Source organism: Oncorhynchus kisutch, unplaced genomic scaffold (genome assembly GCF_002021735.2).
Source record: "Oncorhynchus kisutch isolate 150728-3 unplaced genomic scaffold, Okis_V2 scaffold900, whole genome shotgun sequence".
In the NCBI taxonomy this organism is placed as follows: Eukaryota; Metazoa; Chordata; class Actinopteri; order Salmoniformes; family Salmonidae; genus Oncorhynchus; species Oncorhynchus kisutch.
The window spans coordinates 58,956-85,195 of NW_022262845.1; the positions used below are offsets into that span (position 1 = coordinate 58,956).

The following is a 26,240-nucleotide window of genomic DNA, read 5'->3' on the forward strand; positions in this document are numbered from 1 at the left end:
TCATTAGTGGCCTATATAAGCCTCATACAGGCCATGGGAAGACATTACCTGTTGATAACACAGACTATTTTCATGATCATGGGAGGTGTGAGAGAATTGCTGCTCGTTGTGATGACTGTGGGGGTTGTCAAAGGTTGGTTCACTAATGTTTAAGGGATTTGTTTGGTAAATATGCTTAACTTTATAAGTTGGGTATTAATATTTGACTGTCTGTATCTTCCGCGTTGGTCATCTTTTATTCTTCACTGCTATTAATATATGTAGCTATTTTGTGTGAACTCAACTTCTGTCAACACTTTCTCCTCAGTTTCTTGTTACCCTGTTGGAAAGTCCCAGAAGCAAGATCAAGTCTCTCTGCAGAGGAGACTTGGAGGTAAGTGTTTCTTTCCACAACCCTTCTAGCTATGTTCTTTGTCACTGTCTATGGTGCTGCTGTGTTTGACACTCATTCAACAGCAGAGTAACTCAGTCTAAATAATGTTGTCAAACCTTTTGCTTGTGTACCTAAACCTAAATTTTTCAGAGCTGTCATCAAATGACGTCTCCATTGTGCATGCCCTGGCCTTGCTCCGATCCATAGGGTCTGACGCGAAACAAACCAGAGAAGGTACGGCCTGAAACATATACTTTGAAAACTGTTGGCTTCATGTTGCTCAAAATTCGATTAGCAATTTGGCCTAGACTGTGTAGAACAGATGTGTTGCTGTAGAATACCCAACTGTTCCTTTTGTTTTTTCTCAAGAGTATTTAGAGACCAATGAAGTAGAATCCCAAGCTTCTCCAAACCATGGTAGTTCTCCGGCAAATGATGCCCTGTCCTCTGAGGAGAAGCTGAGGCACATGTCCTCTGACGACGCCACCTCTGAAGCTGCCACCGGCCCGTCCTCTGACGACGCCACCTCTGAAGCTGCCACCGGCCCGTCCTCTGACGACGCCACCTCTGAAGCTGCCACCGGCCCGTCCTCTGACGACGCCACCTCTGAAGCTGCCACCGGGCCCGTCCGTCTGAAGCTGCCACCGCCCGACGACGCCACCTCTGAAGCTGCCACCGGCCCGTCCGGCGACGACGCCACCTCTGAAGCTGCCACCGGCCCGTCCGGCGACGACGCCACCTCTGAAGCTGCCACCGGCCCGTCCGGCGACGACGCCACCTCTGAAGCTGCCACCGGCCCGTCCGGCGACGACGCCACCTCTGAAGCTGCCACCGGCCCGTCCGGCGACGACGCCACCTCTGAAGCTGCCACCGGCCCGTCCGGCGACGACGCCACCTCTGAAGCTGCCACCGGCCCGTCCGGCGACGACGCCACCTCTGAAGCTGCCACCGGCCCGTCCGGCGACGACGCCACCTCTGAAGCTGCCACCGGCCCGTCCGGCGACGACGCCACCTCTGAAGCTGCCACCGGCCCGTCCGGCGACGACGCCACCTCTGAAGCTGCCACCGGCCCGTCCGGCGACGACGCCACCTCTGAAGCTGCCACCGGCCCGTCCGGCGACGACGCCACCTCTGAAGCTGCCACCGGCCCGTCCGGCGACGACGCCATGGATATCTGACGTGGTACTCTAGTCCAGTGTGTAACTGCATTTGCTTGTTTTGGCTCAAATAAACATTAACTGTAATACTTGTGTCCTCTGTATTGTTTTGGTGGTTCCTACTTGGAGCTGAGGTCTATGACCTGACTTGAGTAACTGGGGTGATGGCAACATTTATTTTGCATTATATCCATGCGCCAGCAATATTACTCTGACCCCTGTGTTTTAAATTACCATTTGACTTAAGCTACATTTGCTCAGTGTTGGTCCATTTATGCTAGTAGCATCACATGATACCTCACACAGCATTTTGACGCCATTTCCGGTCACAACTTGCAGACTTGTTTACGTGTTGCTGTGTGTTTTGTTGCCTACTTTGCTACATGACAACTTTACGGTTTTTACTTTATAATTACCGTTTATATTTTTGGTTTTTCCCCTCGTGTCAGGGTTGCGTCAATTCGAATCTGGTATCAGGAAAAATATAAAAATGAGGCACCGACGTATGCTATGTATTTTTTATTAGCTAAGCAGTAAGTGGTAAATGCAATTTTCGTATATACGGGCTCTCTGTCCCACCTCGCAGGGCAAAACAGAACTGACTTGTTCCTGACAAAGATATTTAATATACTCTGACAGAAGTAGTTCCTGCTTCCGAGCCGGCCTGTCAGAGTAGAGACTAGGCTGGGTGAGTCTAAACCACGCCCAATCGTTGATTGTTGGCGCAGAGGCTGGTCCCAGCCCTCTAAGCGCTTCAGCGGTCAGTCGTTGTAGCTGTGTAGATATGCAGTTATCAGGCACCTGGCTCCTGTTATCTAACAAGACTGTTCTCGCAACACTACGTTCTGAATGTGCCCCCCCCAACTCATTGCACAGGTCCGGCCTTCATGTTATGTATTTTTCCATCATGAGAAAGGCCCATGGCCCTGAAACTGTTAACAAGGGTTCAAGTCAGCTATGTTGCATAACACATACATACATCCACACAAGCCAACAGCAGATAATATTAAATCACATATGGTAACGGGCTATAGTGCATAACACAGAATCCTCATACTCCGGACGCTTTATCTGGACATGGTTCGTCAGGACCTCCAACAGCCGAAGCTAAGTAACATTAACATGATGCCTTCTAATTGCAGTCGCTGTACTCATACAGGAGAACGATCGCCTTACGGTGAGGATACAACTGTGCTACAAGCCCAGCTTCAGACGCAATCGTTAGGCAAGGGTAATTTCTGTGTAGGAAAGGATGAAACAGCGTCTGTGCCACCAGTAAGTACAGATAGTAACGTTAGTATAAATCCCCTCGCACGGTCCCCGCAGCCGGACAACTTTCTCACGGTTTCTGGAGGGTAATGCTGTAGGAATGCTCAACCGGTGTCGCTCATTCAGCCGACAAACTTTCAACCGGTTTTCCCCATTAAGCAACGAGTCGGAGTCAGAGGCCGAGCCTTCTCTTGTCTCTACTCCTCCCGTTACGGGGTCTGAGACGCCGAAGCTTCCCACCATTAGCTCTGACAAATTGAAAACTCTCGTCATTGGCGACTCCATTACCCGCAGTATTAGACTTAAAACGAATCATCCAGCGATCATACACTGTTTACCAGGCGGCAGGGCAACCGACGTTAAGGCTAATCTGAAGATGGTGCTGGCTAAAGCTCAAACTGGCGAGTATAGAGATATTGTTATCCACGTCGGCACCAACGATATTAGGATGAAACAGTCAGAGATCACCACATAGCTTCAGCGTGTAAATCAGCTAGAAAGATGTGTCGGCATTGAGTAATTGTCTCTGGCCCCCTCCCAGTTAGGGGGAGTGATGAGCTCTACAGCAGAGTCTCACAACTCAATCGCTGGATGAAAACTGGTTTCTGCCCCTCCCAAAAGATAGAATTTTGTATATAATTGGCCCTCTTTCTGGGACTCACCCACAAACAGGACCAAGCCTGACCTGCGGAGGAGTGACGGACTCCATCCTAGCTGGAGGGGTGCTCTCATCTTATCTACCAACATAGACAGGGCTCTAACTCCTCTAGCACCACAATGAAATAGGGTGCAGGCCAGGCAGCAGGCTGTTAGCCAGTCTGCCACTAGCACAGTCAGTGTAGTCAGCTCAGCTATCTCCATTGAGACCGTGTCTGTGCCTCGACCTAGGTTGGACAAAACTAAACGTGGCGGTGTTCGCCTTAGCAATCTCACTAGGATAAAGACCTCCTCCATTCCTGTCATTATTGAAAGAGATCATGATACCTCACATCTCAAAATAGGGCTACTTAATGTCATATCCCTTACTTCAAAGGCAATTATAGTCAATGAACTGATCATAATCTTGATGTGATTGGCCTGATTGAAACATGGCTTTAGCCTGATGAATTTACTGTGTTAAATGAGGCCTCACCTCCTGGCTACACTAGTGACCATATCCCTCGTGCATCCCGCGGAGGTGTTGCTAACATTTACGATAGCAAATTGAAATGTACAAACAAACAAAAAAGACGTTTTCATCTTTTGAGCTTCTAGTCATGAAATCTATGTAGCCTACTTCAAATTTTTGGTGACTTTAATATTGACATGGAAAAGTCCACAGACCCATTCCAAAAGGCTTTCATCATCGACTCAGTGGGTTTTGTCCAACATGTCTCTGGACCTACTCACTGTCACAGTCATACTCTGGGCCTAGTTTTGTCCCATGGGATAAATGTTGTGGATCTTAATGTTTTTCCTCATAATCCTGGACTATCGGACCACCATTTTATTACATTTGCAATTGCAACAAATAATCTGCTCAGACCGCAACCAAGGAACATCAAAAGTCATGCTATAAATTCACAGATGACACAAAGATTATTTGATGTCCTTCCAGACTCCCTCTGTCTACCCAAGGACGCCAGAGGACAAAAATCAGTTAACCACCTAACTGAGGAACTCAATTTAACCTTGCGCAATACCCTAGATGCAGTTGCAACCCTAAAAACTAAAAACATTTCTCATAAGAAACTAGCTCCCTGGCATATAGAAAATACCCGAGCTCTGAAGCAAGCTTCCAGAAAATTGGAACGGAAATGACGCCACACCAAACTGGAAGTCTTCCGACTAGCTTGGAAAGACAGTACCGTGCAGTATCGAAGAGCCCTTGCTGCTGCTCGATCATCCTATTTTTCCAACTTAATTGAGGAAAATAAGAACAATCCGAAATTCCTTTTTGATACTGTCGCAAAGCAAAGCTAACTACAAAGCAGCATTCCCCAAGAGAGGATGGCTTTCACCTCAGCAGTAATAAATTCATGAACCTCTTTGAGGAAAAGATGATTATTAGAAAGCAAATTACGGACTCCTCTTTAAATCTGCGTATTCCTTCAAAGCTCATTTGTCCTGAGTCTGCACAACTCTGCCAGGACCTAGCATCAAGAGAGACACTCAAGTGTTTTAGTACTATATCTCTTGACACAACGATGAAAATGATCATGGCCTCTAAACCTTCAAGATCCATACTGGACCCTATTCCAACTAAACTACTGAAAGAGCTGCTTCCTGTGCTTGGCCCTCCTATGTTGAACATAATAAACAGATCTCTATCCACCGGATGTGTACCAAACTCACTAAAAGTGGCAGTAATAAAGCCTCTCTTGAAAAAGCCAAACCTTGACCCAGAAAATATAAAAAACTATCGGCCTATATCGAATCTTCCATTCCTCTCAACATTTTTAGAAAAGGCTGTTGCGCAGCAACTCACTGCCTTCCTGAAGACAAACAATGTATACGAAATGCTTCAGTCTGGTTTTAGACCCCATCATAGCACTGAGACTGCACTTGTGAAGGTGGTAAATGACCTTTTAATGGCATCAGACCGGGGCTCTGCATCTGTTCTCGTGCTCCTAGACCTTAGTGCTGCTTTTGATACCATCGATCACCACATTCTTTTGGAGAGATTGGAAACCCAAATTGGTCCATACGGACAAGTTCTGGCCTGGTTTAGATCTTATCTGTCGGAAAGATATCAGTTTGTCTCTCTGAATTGTTTGTCCTCTGACAAATCAACTGTAAATTTCGATGTTCCTCAAGGTTCCGTTTTTAGGACCACGATTGATTTCACTATATATTTTACCTCTTGGGGATGTCATTCGAAAACATAATGTTAACTTTCACTGCTATGCAGATGACACACAGCTGAACATTTCAATGAAACATGGTGAAGCCACAAAATTGCCCTCGCTAGAAGCATGTGTTTCAGACATAAGGAAGTGGATGGCTGCAAACTTTCTACTTTTAAACTCGGACAAAACAGAGATGCTTGTTCTAGGTCCCAAGAAACAAAGAGATCTTCTGTTGAATCTGACAATTAATCTTAATGGCTGTACAGTCGTCTCAAATAAAACTGCGAAGGCCCTCGGCGTTACTCTGGACCCTGATCTCTCTTTTGAAGAACATATCAAGACTGTTTCAAGGACAGCTTTTTTCCATCTACGTAACATTGCAAAAATCAAACTTTCTGTCCAAAAATGATGCCGAAAAATGTATCCATGCTTTTGTCACTTCTAGGTTAGACTACTGCAATGCACTACTGCTCTACTTTCCGGCTACCCGGATAAAGCACTAAATAAACTTCAGTTAGTGCTAAATAGGATCCTGACTAGAACCCAAAAAATATATCATATTACTCCAGTGCTAGCCTCCCTACACTGGCCTCCTGTCAAGGCAAGGGCTGATTTCAAGGTTTTACTGCTATCTCTCTGATTTGGTCCTGCCATACATACCTACACGGTCACAAGACGCAGGCCTCCTAATCGTCCCTAGAATTTCTAAGCAAACAGCTGGAGGCAGGGCTTTCTCCTATAGAGCTCCATTTTTATGGAATGGTCTGCCTACCCATGTGAGAGACGCAAACCCGGTCTCAACCTTCTCTTCAGTGGGTCATATGATGGAGTGTAGTCTGGCCCAGGAGTGTGAAGGTGAACGGAAAGGCTCTGGAGCAACGAACCGCCCTTGCTGTCTCTGCCTGGCCGGCTCCCCTCTTTCCACTGGGATTCTCTGCCTCTAACCCTATTAACAGGGGCTGAGTTACTGGCTTACTAGGGCTCTTTCATACCGTGCCTAGGAGGGGTGATGTGATCTTCCTGTCTGGGTTGGCGCCCTCCCTTGGGTTGTGCCGTGGCGGAGATCTTTGTGGGCTACACTCGGGCCTTGTCTCAGGATGGTAAGTTGGTGGTTGAAGATATCCCTCTAGTGGTGTGGGGGCTGTGCTTTGGCAAAGTGGGTGGGGTTATATCCTTACTGTTTGGCCCTGTCCGGGGGTGTCATCGGATGGGGCCACAGTGTCTCCTGACCCCTCCTGTCTCAGCCTCCAGTATTTATGCTGCAGTAGTTTATGTGTCGGGGGGCAAGGGTCAGTTTGTTATATCTGGAGTACTTCTCCTGTCCTATCCGGTGTCCTGTGTGAATTTAAGTATGCTCTCTCTAATTTTCTCTTTCTCTCTTTCTTTCTCTCTCTCTCTCGGAGGACCTGAGCCCTAGGACCATGCTTCAGGACTACCTGGCATGATGACTCCTTGCTGTCCCCAGTCCACCTGGCCGTGCTGCTGCTCCAGTTTCAACTGTTCTGCCTGTGATTATTATTATTTGACCATGCTGGTCATTTATGAACATCTTGGCCATGTTCTGTTATAATCTCCACACGGCACAGCCAGAAGAGGACTGGCCACCCCACATAGCCTGGTTCCACTCTAGGTTTCTTCCTAGGTTTTGGCCTTTCTAGGGAGTTTTTCCTAGCCACCGTGCTTCTACACCTGCATTGCTTGCTGTTTGGGGTTTTAGGCTGGGTTTCTGTACAGCACTTTGAGATATCAGCTGATGTACGAAGGGCTATATAAATACATTTGATGTTATTTTGATTTGACATGATGTGGAATGGGTTCTAGTTCATTTTAACTTGATGGTTGTGTAACTGAGTGTTTGGGGTTGGTACATATGAGGATGTTGCTAGAATCGGGGTATGGTGTCAGTGCTAACTAATATCACGGTTGACAACTTGCATTTCAATTACTCTGCTGGGTGTCTACTAGTCTTCTCTCCTAACTGACTTGGTTTCCTATTAGTGAATACTTACATGTAAAACCAGCTCTCGTCGCTCATACAGGTGCCCCTACTCTCCTAACCTCCCCTCAGTAACTAACGAAGGCACAAAATGATGACATAAATATCACAAGAAAGAATACATTAATGAATCATTTACTTTCTAGAGGCCAAAGGACAGGTAGGTTTAATAATGTAATATGTCCCATCAAAAAGTCCTGTTGTTCACATACCAGCATCCTAAATGGCACTGCTTTTGACCAGAACCCTATGGACCCTGTTCAACAGTAGTGTACTATTCAGTATAGGGTTCCTTTTGGGATGCATTAAATCTTTACAATTACTCATCAGAGCAAATGCTACCATTTTTTTTATTCCCACAGAGCCTGTGGGAATAAAAAAAGACATGAATGATTTTATAAAAATATTTGTTCATACAGAATGTATGATTTCCCCTCCTCCCACATGGATTACAGACAAGAGGCTAGGTGCGTTCTGACTGTCTTAGTGTGCGGATAAACATGACAATCACTCTCATGAAACTTAAATGAAACATCACTCCTTATGTCTTTTCTCAGCACAAACACTCAGCCCAATTTCTACAGTCAAAACAGGTTTTGAAAATGCTTCTTCCACATCTTTTGGTCCCTGTCTGTTTTGCTCTCAGTGAAGTGCTACTATCCCCTTGGACTACAGGTTATTGCCGTCATAAGGTGTGCGTCTGTCTGTTGGCCGGACACTTTCTACCGTTTAGGACCTTTGTGGGTAAAGGTAAAGATGGGGTATAGCAGCAGCAGTTCCTCTGAAGTGCAGTATCTGCTGGAAGGGAACCTGGTGGTATGAGAGGATGAGTGTGGGCCTGTTGTGCCTCCCCCTATCCCTCCCTCTTCTCTCTCTCTGTCTGAGGGACTCTTAAGGTTCCTGTGCGGACTGTCTCGGTTCGTGCCCTCCTGAAGCTGGCTGTGGTGATTTAAGACACGCTATGTTTATGTGTGTATTTGTTTGTGGCCTCTGGCCCACTTCGCTGTCCCTCTGTCCAGTACATACCGTTGTAGCAGGCCAAGTGTAGTGGCGTGTAGCCCTGGTTGTCTGTGATGACGGGGAGGGTCCACACTGACTGGGCGGTGTGTAGGAGCCACCCCAGTATCCCGATGTGTCCGGACGCCGCCACCAGGTGGACATGGCTCCGCCCCTTACCTTCCCGAACCAGGAAGCTGGCACTGTGCTGCACTCCTCGTGAAAAGTCACCGCCTAGGAGGAAGGGAAGGGAGGGGAGACAAGAATGGATTTGAATAATTTATAATCAATTAAATAATAAGGAATCATAATAGGTATATTTGGGCATAATTTATATTCCATGCTAGATCCCACACCAAAGCCATCCCTAGTATTTCAATGGCCCCATCCCTAGATCAGAACAAGCCTCCCCCTCTCTTTCTGTGTGTGAGCGCGTACAGCCAACTCTCCTCACAACCCTTCTGTGTAGAGCTGTTCTGTGCCATTTGTCTTTGGCTTCTACGCTTGCTCCCTTGTTGAACAGGGAGTACACACAGTCTGTGTCCGCTCAGCACCGACAGCATCAGAGGGGTTCTGATACACAAGACAACAGGTCATATTACAAACTGGTAGTAACCAGGCTGAGTCCCAAATGGCAACCTATTCCCTATATGGTACACTACTCTTGACCTGAGCCCATAGGACTTTGGTTTAAAGTACTGTACCAAGTAGGGTACAGGTTGCCATTTTGGATGCAGCCCCAGTTTCAAAATCTCTTTATTTCAGGAATTGTATCCAAAACCCAAGTGACTATTCCGTCTTGAATGTCCACTGTACTCTGGATGTCAGCATTTCCAATCAGCAAACGCAAACACTCCGAATGTCCGTTGGTTGCTAGAGGAAGATAAACAGAGAGGATATAACAATGTGAGATGATTGACCTTCAGTAGCTAGAGATGGAAAAACTGAGAAGATATAAGAATGTGAGATGATTGACCATTGGTAGCGAGAGGAGGATAAACAGAGAGAATATAAGAATGTCAGATGATTGACCATTGGTAGCTAGAGGAGGATCAACAAGAGGATATAAGAATGTCAGATGATTGACCATTGGTAGCTAGAGGAGGATCAACAGAGAGGATATGAGCAGATTGCTGGACGACTATAACCTTCACATGAACAGACAGATTTCAAGAACAGTGGTGTTGGTAGATGACATCCTCATGATGTTAACACAGCAGATAATAAAGAATTTTGGGGCTGAGGCCATTGAAGCCTGTCACTTGCTAGCTGTGTACCTGGCTCTGGATAGAAGTCTCCCCTGTGCACTGATCTAGGATCAGCTTACCCTCCCTAGATCCTCAATCATTAGTGGAGAACATGACAAAAAATGACCTTAGATCAGTGTCTCGTGGGCATTTTCACACGATACCATCCCTAGAGTGGACATAGTCGTCCTAGCAACATGACCAAACAAATGGCCATCTTGGTCAGGAAAACTTTTTAATTACAGAAGCTCTATGTGATATCCTTATGTCTACCTGCAGCGTGGATGGGGGTCCTCTTCAGAGTGAAGTCTTTAACCAGGATGGAGGCTTCCTGGTTGATGAGGACGTCAACACACTCCACAAGGCTTTTTAAGGCAGCCAGGTCCAGAGGGGTGCGCCCCTGGCTGTCCCTCACGTCTAGATCCAGCAGAGACTGAACCAGGACCTCCATAGCATGGTGGTGACTGTGGTACGCATGAATAGATATTCACTCTTAATATAATCAATGTCCTAGAGTAGACCAGTGGTACACCTGAACAGAAATACAGTGCTAGACCTCTAAAGTAGACCAGAGTCTTTCAATCGGGAGCCCATTTTTGCTCCTGCCCAGCATAAACATCGGAGGTTCCTGTCAAGCGTGGGATTGAGAAACAAACACTCTACTTCTCCTCTGAGGTTGATTAACTCAAATGGCAAAATAAGGAAATCATCCTCATCATCACTGTGTAGAATATGCATGTATTTTACACTAATCAGGAATAGATCGGAATATGGTGTGTGAGTCTGTCTGGACAGTCAACTTCCTGTGGAAAATCTACACCATGCTTGCATCCCAGATAGCACCCTATTCCCTATGTAGTGAACTACTTTTGATCAGGGCCTATAAGGATCTGATCAAACGTAGTGTACTAAATAGGGAATAGGGTGCCATTTGTCATATGGAGACCACTACAGGAGCAGGTAGGCTTTACTCACAGCGAGGTGTAGAGGGCTGATGGGAGCTCTGACATCAGATTCGTTCAGGATGTCTGTCCCTGAGGTTTCAATTAGTCGAGGAAAGAGAAGAACGGCCAGTTCAGACTTGGAAAAAGAACATCAAGAGTGACGATGCGTCCACGACAAACATGCAGCCACACCTTAAAACCTACTGTTGGGTTCTGAGAATATGAAATCTACGAATTCATGTCACTGAGGGAGAGAGCTTAATGTATAACGTTTACATTATGTCAGGATATGTTTTTGTTAGCCATCAGGCATCCTATGGGTGGGATCCTCTGGGATGAGAAGAGACACAGTCTGGTACCAATCACCATGTCAGCCTTGAGTTGGGGAGGAGTGAGCACTTTGGGGTAGCGGTCAGGTCAGATGAAGTGAGGAAGAACAGATATCACTAAGGTTCTGTCTAGCAACAGAGATGCATTGACTGTTTAGATGTGTAGGAGGAGACTCAGCATAGGAGAGAGGATTAAATATCAGTGCTTGTGTGAATATGTTTTTTGTCTAATGCAGCTGTCTTGACCCTCTGGGAAGAATAAACTTGGTTCAAGCATTCATAGTGTCCGTCGAGTTTTTACTCTGAGAATTAGAACCTAACAGTTGGCACTGCGAGCAGGGTTCTCGAACGCTGTTGGATTTGGGTGTATTAGCAGTAGCAATAAAGAGAGGTTGGTTTTATGCCCTGTTGGGGTGGGGAACCATGACAGATTATGTGGAAATAGGAAGACAAGTGTGAATCATTTTGGTAATGTGTGTTATCAACAACAGTGATATTTGAACAGATTGGAGATGACTATCCATAACAATAAAATCCTTCATACAGTGAGGTTAGGTTACCATGCTTGTCCTGCCCCACAGCTGTAGACACAGCCTTCTCCAGGTCCTCAGACACTAGCTGGAGATCCATTACAGGATGTCTGTCACCTCACTGAGCCCCTATTGCAGGTTAGGGGTCACATCCACTTGAATGTCCTTCATATGACGAACCTCCTACAGAGCAAATGAGGAAAACATGATATATTAGGATTTATGTTAGTAGCAATAGAATATGGGAATTTTATCTCAACGCTACCTACAGCTATCATATTTATTTATGTATGTGATCTATGTAAATAAATAAATATATCACAGCTGTAAAACTGTGAAGGACTATAGGTGGAGGCCTACCCATTTCCCAGGAGCATTGTAAAACGTGGATTTGGGTACAGTGTTTATTTCCCCCTAATATCTTTGAAGATTACACCTAAAATAATTAGGCCTACTTCTTTCTACTGCTGATCTGAGACCATTAGGGTTAATCATTACAGATATAAATGCAATATATGGAGTAGAAAAGATTGCCTGCCCACCAACTTGATAAGAATCAACATGTGTTCTACATGGTCTATTTCTATCTGAACGTAACAACTCAATCAAGCTTGTTAATTGATCGTTAAGCCATGTTTGTCAGGTAAACGGTCATTAGTGGCCTATATAAGCCTCATACAGGCCATGGGAAGACATTACCTGTTGATAACACAGACTATTTTCATGATCATGGGAGGTGTGAGAGAATTGCTGCTCGTTGTGATGACTGTGGGGGTTGTCAAAGGTTGGTTCACTAATGTTTAAGGGATTTGTTTGGTAAATATGCTTAACTTTATAAGTTGGGTATTAATATTTGACTGTCTGTATCTTCCGCGTTGGTCATCTTTTATTCTTCACTGCTATTAATATATGTAGCTATTTTGTGTGAACTCAACTTCTGTCAACACTTTCTCCTCAGTTTCTTGTTACCCTGTTGGAAAGTCCCAGAAGCAAGATCAAGTCTCTCTGCAGAGGAGACTTGGAGGTAAGTGTTTCTTTCCACAACCCTTCTAGCTATGTTCTTTGTCACTGTCTATGGTGCTGCTGTGTTTGACACTCATTCAACAGCATAGAGTAACTCAGTCTAAATAATGTTGTCAAACCTTTTGCTTGTGTACCTAAACCTAAATTTTTCAGAGCTGTCATCAAATGACGTCTCCATTGTGCATGCCCTGGCCTTGCTCCGATCCATAGGGTCTGACGCGAAACAAACCAGAGAAGGTACGGCCTGAAACATATACTTTGAAAACTGTTGGCTTCATGTTGCTCAAAATTCGATTAGCAATTTGGCCTAGACCGTGTAGAACAGATGTGTTGCTGTAGAATACCCAACTGTTCCTTTTGTTTTTTCTCAAGAGTATTTAGAGACCAATGAAGTAGAATCCCAAGCTTCTCCAAACCATGGTAGTTCTCCGGCAAATGATGCCCTGTCCTCTGAGGAGAAGCTGAGGCACATGTCCTCTGACGACGCCACCTCTGAAGCTGCCACCGGCCCGTCCTCTGACGACGCCACCTCTGAAGCTGCCACCGGCCCGTCCTCTGACGACGCCACCTCTGAAGCTGCCACCGGCCCGTCCGCTGACGACGCCACCTCTGAAGCTGCCACCGGCCCGTCCTCTGACGACGCCACCTCTGAAGCTGCCACCGGCCCGTCCGCTGACGACGCCACCTCTGAAGCTGCCACCGGCCCGTCCGCGACGACGCCACCTCTGAAGCTGCCACCGGCCCGTCCGGCGACGACGCCACCTCTGAAGCTGCCACCGGCCCGTCCGGCGACGACGCCACCTCTGAAGCTGCCACCGGCCCGTCCGGCGACGACGCCACCTCTGAAGCTGCCACCGGCCCGTCCGGCGGACGACGCCACCCTCTGAAGCTGCCACCGGCCCGTCCGGCGACGACGCCACCTCTGAAGCTGCCACCGGCCCGTCCGGCGACGACGCCACCTCTGAAGCTGCAACCGGCCCGTCCGGCGACGACGCCACCTCTGAAGCTGCCACCGGCCCGTCCGGCGACGACGCCACCTCTGAAGCTGCCACCGGCCGTCCGGCGAGACGCCCACCGTCTGAAGCTGCCACCGGCCCGTCCGGCGACGACGCCACTCTGAAGCTGCCACCGGCCCGTCCGGCGACGACGCCACCTCTGAAGCTGCCACCGGCCCGTCCGGCGACGACGCCACCTCTGAAGCTGCCACCGGCCCGTCCGGCGACGACGCACACTCTGAAGCTGCCACCCGGCCCCGTCCGGCGACGACGCCACCTCTGAAGCTGCCACCGGCCCGTCCGGCGACGACGCCACCTCTGAAGCTGCACCGGCCGTCCGGCGACGACGCCACCTCTGAAGCTGCCAGCTGCCACGACGCCACCTCTGAAGCTGCCACCGGCCCGTCCGGCGACGACGCCACCTCTGAAGCTGCCACCGGCCCGTCCTCGACGACGCCACCTCTGAAGCTGCCACCGGCCCGTCCTCGACGACGCCACCTCTGAAGCTGCCACCGGCCCGTCCCGACGACGCCACCTCTGAAGCTGCCACCGGCCACGACGCCACCTCTGAAGCTGCCACCGGCCGTCCGGCGACGACGCCACCTCTGAAGCTGCCACCGGCCCGTCCGGCGACGACGCCACCTCTGTAGCTGCCACCGGCCCGTCCTCGACGCCACCTCTGAAGCTGCCACCGGCCCGTCTGACGACGCCACGAAGCTGCCACCTCCTCTGACGACGCCACCTCTGACTGCCACCGGCCCGTCGACGCCACCTCTGAAGCTGCCACCGGCCACGCTCTGAAGCTGCCACCGGCCCGTCTGGACGACGCCACCTCTGAAGCTGCCACCGGCCCGTCCTCTGTCTGTAGCTGCCACCGGCCCGTCCTCTGGCGACGACGCCACCTCTGTAGCTGCCACCGGCCCGTCCTCTGGCGACGACGCCACCTCTGAAGCTGCCACCGGCCCGTCTGGCGACGACGCCACCTCTGAAGCTGCCACCGGCCCGTCCTCTGACGACGCCACCTCTGAAGCTGCCACCGGCCCGTCTGGCGACGACGCCATGGATATCTGACGTGGGACATGCAATAGTTAACGGGTACTCTAGTCCAGTGTGTAACTGCATTTGCTTGTTTTGGCTCAAATAAACATTAACTGTAATACTTGTGTCCTCTGTATTGTTTTGGTGGTTCCTACTTGGAGCTGAGGTCTATGACCTGACTTGAGTAACTGGGTTGATGGCAACATTTATTTTGCATTATATCCATGCGCCAGCAATATTACTCTGACCCCTGTTTTTTAAATTACCATTTGACTTAAGCTACATTTGCTCAGTGTTGGTCCATTTATGCTAGTAGCATCACATGATACCTCACACAGCATTTTGACGCCATTTCCGGTCACAACTTGCAGACTTGTTTACGTGTTGCTGTGTTTTGTTGCCTACTTTGCTACATGACAACTTTACGGTTTTTACTTTATAATTACCGTTTATATTTTTGGTTTTTCCCCTCGTGTCAGGGTTGCGTCAATTCGAATCTGGTATCAGGAAAAATATAAAAATGAGGCACCGACGTATGCTATGTATTTTTTATTAGCTAAGCAGTAAGTGGTAAATGCAATTTTCGTATATACGGGCTCTCTGTCCCACCTCGCAGGGCAAAACAGAACTGACTTGTTCCTGACAAAGATATTTAATATACTCTGACAGAAGTAGTTCCTGCTTCCGAGCCGGCCTGTCAGAGTAGAGACTAGGCTGGGTGAGTCTAAACCACGCCCAATCGTTGATTGTTGGCGCAGAGGCTGGTCCCAGCCCTCTAAGCGCTTCAGCGGTCAGTCGTTGTAGCTGTGTAGATATGCAGTTATCAGGCACCTGGCTCCTGTTATCTAACAAGACTGTTCTCGCAACACTACGTTCTGAATGTGCCCCCCCCAACTCATTGCACAGGTCCGGCCTTCATGTTATGTATTTTTCCATCATGAGAAAGGCCCATGGCCCTGAAACTGTTAACAAGGGTTCAAGTCAGCTATGTTGCATAACACATACATACATCCACACAAGCCAACAGCAGATAATATTAAATCACATATGGTAACGGGCTATAGTGCATAACACAGAATCCTCATACTCCGGACGCTTTATCTGGACATGGTTCGTCAGGACCTCCAACAGCCGAAGCTAAGTAACATTAACATGATGCCTTCTAATTGCAGTCGCTGTACTCATACAGGAGAACGATCGCCTTACGGTGAGGATACAACTGTGCTACAAGCCCAGCTTCAGACGCAATCGTTAGGCAAGGGTAATTTCTGTGTAGGAAAGGATGAAACAGCGTCTGTGCCACCAGTAAGTACAGATAGTAACGTTAGTATAAATCCCCTCGCACGGTCCCCGCAGCCGGACAACTTTCTCACGGTTTCTGGAGGGTAATGCTGTAGGAATGCTCAACCGGTGTCGCTCATTCAGCCGACAAACTTTCAACCGGTTTTCCCCATTAAGCAACGAGTCGGAGTCAGAGGCCGAGCCTTCTCTTGTCTCTACTCCTCCCGTTACGGGGTCTGAGACGCCGAAGCTTCCCACCATTAGCTCTGACAAATTGAAAACTCTCGTCATTGGCGACTCCATTACCCGCAGTATTAGACTTAAAACGAATCATCCAGCGATCATACACTGTTTACCAGGCGGCAGGGCAACCGACGTTAAGGCTAATCTGAAGATGGTGCTGGCTAAAGCTCAAACTGGCGAGTATAGAGATATTGTTATCCACGTCGGCACCAACGATATTAGGATGAAACAGTCAGAGATCACCACATAGCTTCAGCGTGTAAATCAGCTAGAAAGATGTGTCGGCATTGAGTAATTGTCTCTGGCCCCCTCCCAGTTAGGGGGAGTGATGAGCTCTACAGCAGAGTCTCACAACTCAATCGCTGGATGAAAACTGGTTTCTGCCCCTCCCAAAAGATAGAATTTTGTATATAATTGGCCCTCTTTCTGGGACTCACCCACAAACAGGACCAAGCCTGACCTGCGGAGGAGTGACGGACTCCATCCTAGCTGGAGGGGTGCTCTCATCTTATCTACCAACATAGACAGGGCTCTAACTCCTCTAGCACCACAATGAAATAGGGTGCAGGCCAGGCAGCAGGCTGTTAGCCAGTCTGCCACTAGCACAGTCAGTGTAGTCAGCTCAGCTATCTCCATTGAGACCGTGTCTGTGCCTCGACCTAGGTTGGACAAAACTAAACGTGGCGGTGTTCGCCTTAGCAATCTCACTAGGATAAAGACCTCCTCCATTCCTGTCATTATTGAAAGAGATCATGATACCTCACATCTCAAAATAGGGCTACTTAATGTCATATCCCTTACTTCAAAGGCAATTATAGTCAATGAACTGATCATAATCTTGATGTGATTGGCCTGATTGAAACATGGCTTTAGCCTGATGAATTTACTGTGTTAAATGAGGCCTCACCTCCTGGCTACACTAGTGACCATATCCCTCGTGCATCCCGCGGAGGTGTTGCTAACATTTACGATAGCAAATTGAAATGTACAAACAAACAAAAAAGACGTTTTCATCTTTTGAGCTTCTAGTCATGAAATCTATGTAGCCTACTCAATAACTTTTTTTTAGCTACTGTTTACAGGCCTCCTGGGCCATATACAGCGTTCCTCATTGAGTTCCCTGAATTCCTATCGGACCTTGTAGTCATAGCAGATAATATTCAAATTTTTGGTGACTTTAATATTCACATGAAAAAGTCCACAGACCCACTCCAAAAGGCTTTCATCATCGACTCAGTGGGTTTTGTCCAACATGTCTCTGGACCTACTCACTGTCACAGTCATACTCTGGGCCTAGTTTTGTCCCATGGGATAAATGTTGTGGATCTTAATGTTTTTCCTCATAATCCTGGACTATCGGACCACCATTTTATTACATTTGCAATTGCAACGAATAATCTGCTCAGACCGCAACCAAGGAACATCAAAAGTCGTGCTATAAATTCACAGATGACACAAAGATTCTTTGATGTCCTTCCAGACTCCCTCTGTCTACCCAAGGATGCCAGAGGACAAAAATCAGTTAACCACCTAACTGAGGAACTCAATTTAACCTTGCGCAATACCCTAGATGCAGTTGCAACCCTAAAAACTAAAAACATTTCTCATAAGAAACTAGCTCCCTGGTATACAGAAAATACCCGAGCTCTGAAGCAAGCTTCCAGAAAATTGGAACGGAAATGGCGCCACAACAAACTGGAAGTCTTCCGACTAGCTTGGAAAGACAGTACCGTGCAGTATCGAAGAGCCCTTGCTGCTGCTCGATCATCCTATTTTTCCAACTTAATTGAGGAAAATAAGAACAATCCGAAATTCCTTTTTGATACTGTCGCAAAGCTAACTACAAAGCAGCATTCCCCAAGAGAGGATGGCTTTCACCTCAGCAGTAATAAATTCATGAACTTCTTTGAGGAAAAGATGATTATTAGAAAGCAAATTACGGACTCCTCTTTAAATCTGCGTATTCCTTCAAAGCTCATTTGTCCTGAGTCTGCACAACTCTGCCAGGACCTAGGATCAAGAGAGACACTCAAGTGTTTTAGTACTATATCTCTTGACACAACGATGAAAATTATCATGGCCTCTAAACCTTCAAGATCCATACTGGACCCTATTCCAACTAAACTACTGAAAGAGCTATGTTGAACATAATAAACAGATCTCTATCCACCGGATGTGTACCAAACTCACTAAAAGTGGCAGTAATAAAGCCTCTCTTGAAAAAGCCAAACCTTGACCCAGAAAATATAAAAAACTATCGGCCTATATCGAATCTTCCATTCCTCTCAACATTTTTAGAAAAGGCTGTTGCGCAGCAACTCACTGCCTTCCTGAAGACAAACAATGTATACGAAATGCTTCAGTCTGGTTTTAGACCCCATCATAGCACTGAGACTGCACTTGTGAAGGTGGTAAATGACCTTTTAATGGCATCAGACCGGGGCTCTGCATCTGTTCTCGTGCTCCTAGACCTTAGTGCTGCTTTTGATACCATCGATCACCACATTCTTTTGGAGAGATTGGAAACCCAAATTGGTCCATACGGACAAGTTCTGGCCTGGTTTAGATCTTATCTGTCGGAAAGATATCAGTTTGTCTCTCTGAATTGTTTGTCCTCTGACAAATCAACTGTAAATTTCGATGTTCCTCAAGGTTCTGTTTTTAGGACCACGATTGATTTCACTATATATTTTACCTCTTGGGGATGTCATTTGAAAACATAATGTTAACTTTCACTGCTATGCAGATGACACACAGCTGAACATTTCAATGAAACATGGTGAAGCCCCAAAATTGCCCTCGCTAGAAGCATGTGTTTCAGACATAAGGAAGTGGATGGCTGCAAACGTTCTACTTTTAAACTTGGACAAAACAGAGATGCTTGTTCTAGGTCCCAAGAAACAAAGAGATCTTCTGTTGAATCTGACAATTAATCTTAATGGCTGTACAGTCGTCTCAAATAAAACTGCGAAGGCCCTCGGCGTTACTCTGGACCCTGATCTCTCTTTTGAAGAACATATCAAGACTGTTTCAAGGACAGCTTTTTTCCATCTACGTAACATTGCAAAAATCAAACTTTCTGTCCAAAAATGATGCCGAAAAATGTATCCATGCTTTTGTCACTTCTAGGTTAGACTACTGCAATGCACTACTGCTCTACTTTCCGGCTACCCGGATAAAGCACTAAATAAACTTCAGTTAGTGCTAAATAGGATCCTGACTAGAACCCAAAAAATATATCATATTACTCCAGTGCTAGCCTCCCTACACTGGCCTCCTGTCAAGGCAAGGGCTGATTTCAAGGTTTTACTGCTATCTCTCTGATTTGGTCCTGCCATACATACCTACACGGTCACAAGACGCAGGCCTCCTAATCGTCCCTAGAATTTCTAAGCAAACAGCTGGAGGCAGGGCTTTCTCCTATAGAGCTCCATTTTTATGGAATGGTCTGCCTACCCATGTGAGAGACGCAAACCCGGTCTCAACCTTCTCTTCAGTGGGTCATATGATGGAGTGTAGTCTGGCCCAGGAGTGTGAAGGTGAACGGAAAGGCTCTGGAGCAACGAACCGCCCTTGCTGTCTCTGCCTGGCCGGCTCCCCTCTTTCCACTGGGATTCTCTGCCTCTAACCCTATTAACAGGGGCTGAGTTACTGGCTTACTAGGGCTCTTTCATACCGTGCCTAGGAGGGGTGATGTGATCTTCCTGTCTGGGTTGGCGCCCTCCCTTGGGTTGTGCCGTGGCGGAGATCTTTGTGGGCTACACTCGGGCCTTGTCTCAGGATGGTAAGTTGGTGGTTGAAGATATCCCTCTAGTGGTGTGGGGGCTGTGCTTTGGCAAAGTGGGTGGGGTTATATCCTTACTGTTTGGCCCTGTCCGGGGGTGTCATCGGATGGGGCCACAGTGTCTCCTGACCCCTCCTGTCTCAGCCTCCAGTATTTATGCTGCAGTAGTTTATGTGTCGGGGGGCAAGGGTCAGTTTGTTATATCTGGAGTACTTCTCCTGTCCTATCCGGTGTCCTGTGTGAATTTAAGTATGCTCTCTCTAATTTTCTCTTTCTCTCTTTCTTTCTCTCTCTCTCTCGGAGGACCTGAGCCCTAGGACCATGCTTCAGGACTACCTGGCATGATGACTCCTTGCTGTCCCCAGTCCACCTGGCCGTGCTGCTGCTCCAGTTTCAACTGTTCTGCCTGTGATTATTATTATTTGACCATGCTGGTCATTTATGAACATCTTGGCCATGTTCTGTTATAATCTCCACACGGCACAGCCAGAAGAGGACTGGCCACCCCACATAGCCTGGTTCCACTCTAGGTTTCTTCCTAGGTTTTGGCCTTTCTAGGGAGTTTTTCCTAGCCACCGTGCTTCTACACCTGCATTGCTTGCTGTTTGGGGTTTTAGGCTGGGTTTCTGTACAGCACTTTGAGATATCATCTGATGTACGAAGGGCTATATAAATACATTTGATGTTATTTTGATTTGACATGATGTGGAATGGGTTCTAGTTCATTTTAACTTGATGGTTGTGTAACTGAGTGTTTGGGGTTGGTACATATGAGGATGTTGCTAGAATCGGGGTTAATGGTGTCAGTGCTAACTAATATCACGGTTGACAACTTGCATTTCAATTACTCTGCTGGGTGTCTACTAGTCTTCTCTCCTAACTGACTTGGTTTCCTATTAGTGAATGCTTACATGTAAAACCAGCTCTCGTCGCTCATACAGGTGCCCCTACTCTCCTAACCTCCCCTCAGTAACTAACGAAGGCACAAAATGATGACATAAATATCACAAGAAAGAATACATTAATGAATCATTTACTTTCTAGAGGCCAAAGGACAGGTAGGTTTAATAATGTAATATGTCCCATCAAAAAGTCCTGTTGTTCACATACCAGCATCCTAAATGGCACTGCTTTTGACCAGAACCCTATGGACCCTGTTCAACAGTAGTGTACTATTCAGTATAGGGTTCCTTTTGGGATGCATTAAATCTTTACAATTACTCATCAGAGCAAATGCTACCATTTTTTTTATTCCCACAGAGCCTGTGGGAATAAAAAAAGACATGAATGATTTTATAAAAATATTTGTTCATACAGAATGTATGATTTCCCCTCCTCCCACATGGATTACAGACAAGAGGCTAGGTGCGTTCTGACTGTCTTAGTGTGCGGATAAACATGACAATCACTCTCATGAAACTTAAATGAAACATCACTCCTTATGTCTTTTCTCAGCACAAACACTCAGCCCAATTTCTACAGTCAAAACAGGTTTTGAAAATGCTTCTTCCACATCTTTTGGTCCCTGTCTGTTTTGCTCTCAGTGAAGTGCTACTATCCCCTTGGACTACAGGTTATTGCCGTCATAAGGTGTGCGTCTGTCTGTTGGCCGGACACTTTCTACCGTTTAGGACCTTTGTGGGTAAAGGTAAAGATGGGGTATAGCAGCAGCAGTTCCTCTGAAGTGCAGTATCTGCTGGAAGGGAACCTGGTGGTATGAGAGGATGAGTGTGGGCCTGTTGTGCCTCCCCCTATCCCTCCCTCTTCTCTTTCTCTGTCTGAGGGACTCTTAAGGTTCCTGTGCGGACTGTCTCGGTTCGTGCCCTGCTGAAGCTGGCTGTGGTGATTTAAGACACGCTATGTTTATGTGTGTATTTGTTTGTGGCCTCTGGCCCACTTCGCTGTCCCTCTGTCCAGTACATACCGTTGTAGCAGGCCAAGTGTAGTGGCGTGTAGCCCTGGTTGTCTGTGATGACGGGGAGGGTCCACACTGACTGGGCGGTGTGTAGGAGCCACCCCAGTATCCCGATGTGTCCGGACGCCGCCACCAGGTGGACATGGCTCCGCCCCTTACCTTCCCGAACCAGGAAGCTGGCACTGTGCTGCACTCCTCGTGAAAAGTCACCGCCTAGGAGGAAGGGAAGGGAGGGGAGACAAGAATGGATTTGAATAATTTATAATCAATTAAATAATAAGGAATCATAATAGGTATATTTGGGCATAATTTATATTCCATGCTAGATCCCACACCAAAGCCATCCCTAGTATTTCAATGGCCCCATCCCTAGATCAGAACAAGCCTCCCCCTCTCTTTCTGTGTGTGAGCGCGTACAGCCAATTACGATTAACTCAAATGGCAAAATAAGGAAATCATCCTCATCATCACTGTGTGGAATATGCATGTATTTTACACTAATCAGGAATAGATCGGAATATGGTGTGTGAGTCTGTCTGGACAGTCAACTTCCTGTGGAAAATCTACACCATGCTTGCATCCCAGATAGCACCCTATTCCCTATGTAGTGAACTACTTTTGATCAGGGCCTATAAGGATCTGATCAAACGTAGTGTACTAAATAGGGAATAGGGTGCCATTTGTCATATGGAGACCACTACAGGAGCTGGTAGGCTTTACTCACAGCGAGGTGTAGAGGGCTGATGGGAGCTCTGACATCAGATTCGTTCAGGATGTCTGTCCCTGAGGTTTCAATTAGTCGAGGAAAGAGAAGACCGGCCAGTTCAGACTTGGAAAAAGAACATCAAGAGTGACGATGCGTCCACGACAAACATGCAGCCACACCTTAAAACCTACTGTTGGGTTCTGAGAATATGAAATCTACGAATTCATGTCACTGAGGGAGAGAGCTTAATGTATAACGTTTACATTATGTCAGGATATGTTTTTGTTAGCCATCAGGCATCCTATGGGTGGGATCCTCTGGGATGAGAAGAGACACAGTCTGGTACCAATCACCATGTCAGCCTTGAGTTGGGGAGGAGTGAGCACTTTGGGGTAGCGGTCAGGTCAGATGAAGTGAGGAAGAACAGATATCACTAAGGTTCTGTCTAGCAACAGAGATGCATTGACTGTTTAGATGTGTAGGAGGAGACTCAGCATAGGAGAGAGGATTAAATATCAGTGCTTGTGTGAATATGTTTTTTGTCTAATGCAGCTGTCTTGACCCTCTGGGAAGAATAAACTTGGTTCAAGCATTCATAGTGTCCGTCGAGTTTTTACTCTGAGAATTAGAACCTAACAGTTGGCACTGCGAGCAGGGTTCACCGCGATTTGCAGTCGAACTAGAGATTCCGAATCAGTGAAACAGAAACAAGGTAGGCACAGTTCCTACACCCGTTATCACTAATTCTGGCATCTTGGGGAGATGAGAGTCGTAGGCTGAACCAATTATAGGGTACGAACCTAGAAAGCCTGAGCTTATTCAGTAGTCCCATTGTATTACGACCGGTCGAGTCCCGGAATAGGTTGAGTCCCAGAAGGTAAGCCCGAGCAGGCAGGTACCTGCAAAGGGTAAGTCCTAGGGGGTAAGACCCGGGTGGGGTTGGTTACCTGCTATACCTGTAACGAGAGGGTGAAAGTCTCAGCCGCAGTGGCCATGCGGCAGTAGAGTGGGTGTGGATTGATAAAGTGACATGCTTGTGTACTAGGATAAAATGTTGCCATTCAGGGTTAGAAGAAAAGCAATAAGATACTCGAACGCTGTTGGATTTGGGTGTATTAGCAGTAGCAATAAAGAGAGGTTGGTTTTATGCCCTGTTGGGGTGGGGAACCATGACAGATTATGTGGAAATAGGAAGACAAGTGTGAATCATTTTGGTAATGTGTGTTATCAACAACAGTGATATTTGAACAGATTGGAGATGACTATCCATAACAATAAAATCCTTCATACAGTGAGGTTAGGTTACCATGCTTGTCCTGCCCCACAGCTGTAGACACAGCCTTCTCCAGGTCCTCAGACACTAGCTGGAGATCCATTACAGGATGTCTGTCACCTCACTGAGCCCCTATTGCAGGTTAGGGGTCACATCCACTTGAATGTCCTTCATATGACGAACCTCCTACAGAGCAAATGAGGAAAACATGATATATTAGGATTTATGTTAGTAGCAATAGAATATGGGAATTTTATCTCAACGCTACCTACAGCTATCATATTTATTTATGTATGTGATCTATGTAAATAAATAAATATATCACAGCTGTAAAACTGTGAAGGACTATAGGTGGAGGCCTACCCATTTCCCAGGAGCATTGTAAAACGTGGATTTGGGTACAGTGTTTATTTCCCCCTAATATCTTTGAAGATTACACCTAAAATAATTAGGCCTACTTCTTTCTACTGCTGATCTGAGACCATTAGGGTTAATCATTACAGATATAAATGCAATATATGGAGTAGAAAAGATTGCCTGCCCACCAACTTGATAAGAATCAACATGTGTTCTACATGGTCTATTTCTATCTGAACGTAACAACTCAATCAAGCTTGTTAATTGATCGTTAAGCCATGTTTGTCAGGTAAACGGTCATTAGTGGCCTATATAAGCCTCATACAGGCCATGGGAAGACATTACCTGTTGATAACACAGACTATTTTCATGATCATGGGAGGTGTGAGAGAATTGCTGCTCGTTGTGATGACTGTGGGGGTTGTCAAAGGTTGGTTCACTAATGTTTAAGGGATTTGTTTGGTAAATATGCTTAACTTTATAAGTTGGGTATTAATATTTGACTGTCTGTATCTTCCGCGTTGGTCATCTTTTATTCTTCACTGCTATTAATATATGTAGCTATTTTGTGTGAACTCAACTTCTGTCAACACTTTCTCCTCAGTTTCTTGTTACCCTGTTGGAAAGTCCCAGAAGCAAGATCAAGTCTCTCTGCAGAGGAGACTTGGAGGTAAGTGTTTCTTTCCACAACCCTTCTAGCTATGTTCTTTGTCACTGTCTATGGTGCTGCTGTGTTTGACACTCATTCAACAGCATAGAGTAACTCAGTCTAAATAATGTTGTCAAACCTTTTGCTTGTGTACCTAAACCTAAATTTTTCAGAGCTGTCATCAAATGACGTCTCCATTGTGCATGCCCTGGCCTTGCTCCGATCCATAGGGTCTGACGCGAAACAAACCAGAGAAGGTACGGCCTGAAACATATACTTTGAAAACTGTTGGCTTCATGTTGCTCAAAATTCGATTAGCAATTTGGCCTAGACCGTGTAGAACAGATGTGTTGCTGTAGAATACCCAACTGTTCCTTTTGTTTTTTCTCAAGAGTATTTAGAGACCAATGAAGTAGAATCCCAAGCTTCTCCAAACCATGGTAGTTCTCCGGCAAATGATGCCCTGTCCTCTGAGGAGAAGCTGAGGCACATGTCCTCTGACGACGCCACCTCTGAAGCTGCCACCGGCCCGTCCGGCTGACGACGCCACCTCTGAAGCTGCCACCGGCCCGTCCTCTGACGACGCCACCTCTGAAGCTGCCACCGGCCCGTCCTCTGACGACGCCACCTCTGAAGCTGCCACCGGCCCGTCCGGCGACGACGCCACCTCTGAAGCTGCCACCGGCCCGTCCGGCGACGACGCCACCTCTGAAGCTGCCACCGGCCCGTCCTGGCGACGACGCCACCTCTGAAGCTGCCACCGGCCCGTCCTCTGACGACGCCACCTCTGAAGCTGCCACCGTCCTCTGACGACGCCACCTCTGAAGCTGCCACCGGCCCGTCCTCTGACGACGCCACCTCTGAAGCTGCCACCGGCCCGTCCTCTGACGACGCCACCTCTGAAGCTGCCACCGGCCCGTCCTCTGACGACGCCACCTCTGAAGCTGCCACCGGCCCGTCCTCTGACGACGCCACCTCTGAAGCTGCCACCGGCCCGTCCTCTGACGACGCCACCTCTGAAGCTGCCACCGGCCCGTCCTCTGACGACGCCACCTCTGAAGCTGCCACCGGCCCGTCCTCTGACGACGCCACCTCTGAAGCTGCCACCGGCCCGTCCGGTGACGACGCCACCTCTGAAGCTGCCACCGGCCCGTCCGGTGACGACGCCACCTCTGAAGCTGCCACCGGCCCGTCCGGCGACGACGCCATGGATATCTGACGTGGGACATGCAATAGTTAACGGGTACTCTAGTCCAGTGTGTAACTGCATTTGCTTGTTTTGGCTCAAATAAACATTAACTGTAATA

The 26,240-nt window shown here is 47.2% G+C and overlaps 2 protein-coding genes across 5 annotated transcripts; both read left to right on the forward strand.

Moving 5' to 3' along the window:
* LOC116362910 (polysialoglycoprotein-like) lies at positions 1-26,240 on the forward strand. 4 transcript variants are annotated; one of them, XM_031816921.1, is made up of 5 exons: positions 1-133; positions 308-373; positions 524-607; positions 743-995; positions 26,005-26,240. In XM_031816921.1, the coding sequence occupies exons 1-5, from the start codon at positions 34-36 to the stop codon at positions 26,150-26,152; spliced, it is 651 nt and encodes a 216-aa protein (XP_031672781.1). In that variant the 5' UTR covers positions 1-33; the 3' UTR covers positions 26,153-26,240. The 4 variants fall into 4 exon arrangements, with proteins under 4 accessions (XP_031672781.1, XP_031672782.1, XP_031672783.1 ...); XM_031816922.1 differs by lacking the exon at positions 26,005-26,240 and adding an exon at positions 14,628-14,846 and having other exon boundaries at positions 743-973; XM_031816923.1 differs by lacking the exon at positions 26,005-26,240 and adding an exon at positions 14,589-14,654 and having other exon boundaries at positions 743-1,001.
* On the forward strand, positions 24,582-25,489 carry LOC116362911 (polysialoglycoprotein-like). The gene is made up of 4 exons (XM_031816925.1): positions 24,582-24,714; positions 24,889-24,954; positions 25,107-25,190; positions 25,326-25,489. Exons 1-4 carry the CDS (start codon positions 24,615-24,617, stop codon positions 25,472-25,474), a joined length of 399 nt encoding a protein of 132 aa, XP_031672785.1. The 5' UTR covers positions 24,582-24,614; the 3' UTR covers positions 25,475-25,489.

What these genes read in the sequence shown, in the direction of transcription:
- LOC116362911 (XM_031816925.1), top strand. Translation starts at nt 24,615, where the DNA reads ATGGGAAGACATTACCTGTTGATAACACAGACTATTTTCATGATCATG. An exon ending in TCTGCAGAGGAGACTTGGAG is followed by an intron (nt 24,955 to 25,106) that starts GTAAGTGTTTCT and finishes TAAATTTTTCAG; the next exon opens with AGCTGTCATCAAATGACGTC. An exon ending in CGCGAAACAAACCAGAGAAG is followed by an intron (nt 25,191 to 25,325) that starts GTACGGCCTGAA and finishes TTTTTTCTCAAG; the next exon opens with AGTATTTAGAGACCAATGAA.
- LOC116362910 (XM_031816921.1), top strand. Translation starts at nt 34, where the DNA reads ATGGGAAGACATTACCTGTTGATAACACAGACTATTTTCATGATCATG. An exon ending in TCTGCAGAGGAGACTTGGAG is followed by an intron (nt 374 to 523) that starts GTAAGTGTTTCT and finishes TAAATTTTTCAG; the next exon opens with AGCTGTCATCAAATGACGTC. An exon ending in CGCGAAACAAACCAGAGAAG is followed by an intron (nt 608 to 742) that starts GTACGGCCTGAA and finishes TTTTTTCTCAAG; the next exon opens with AGTATTTAGAGACCAATGAA.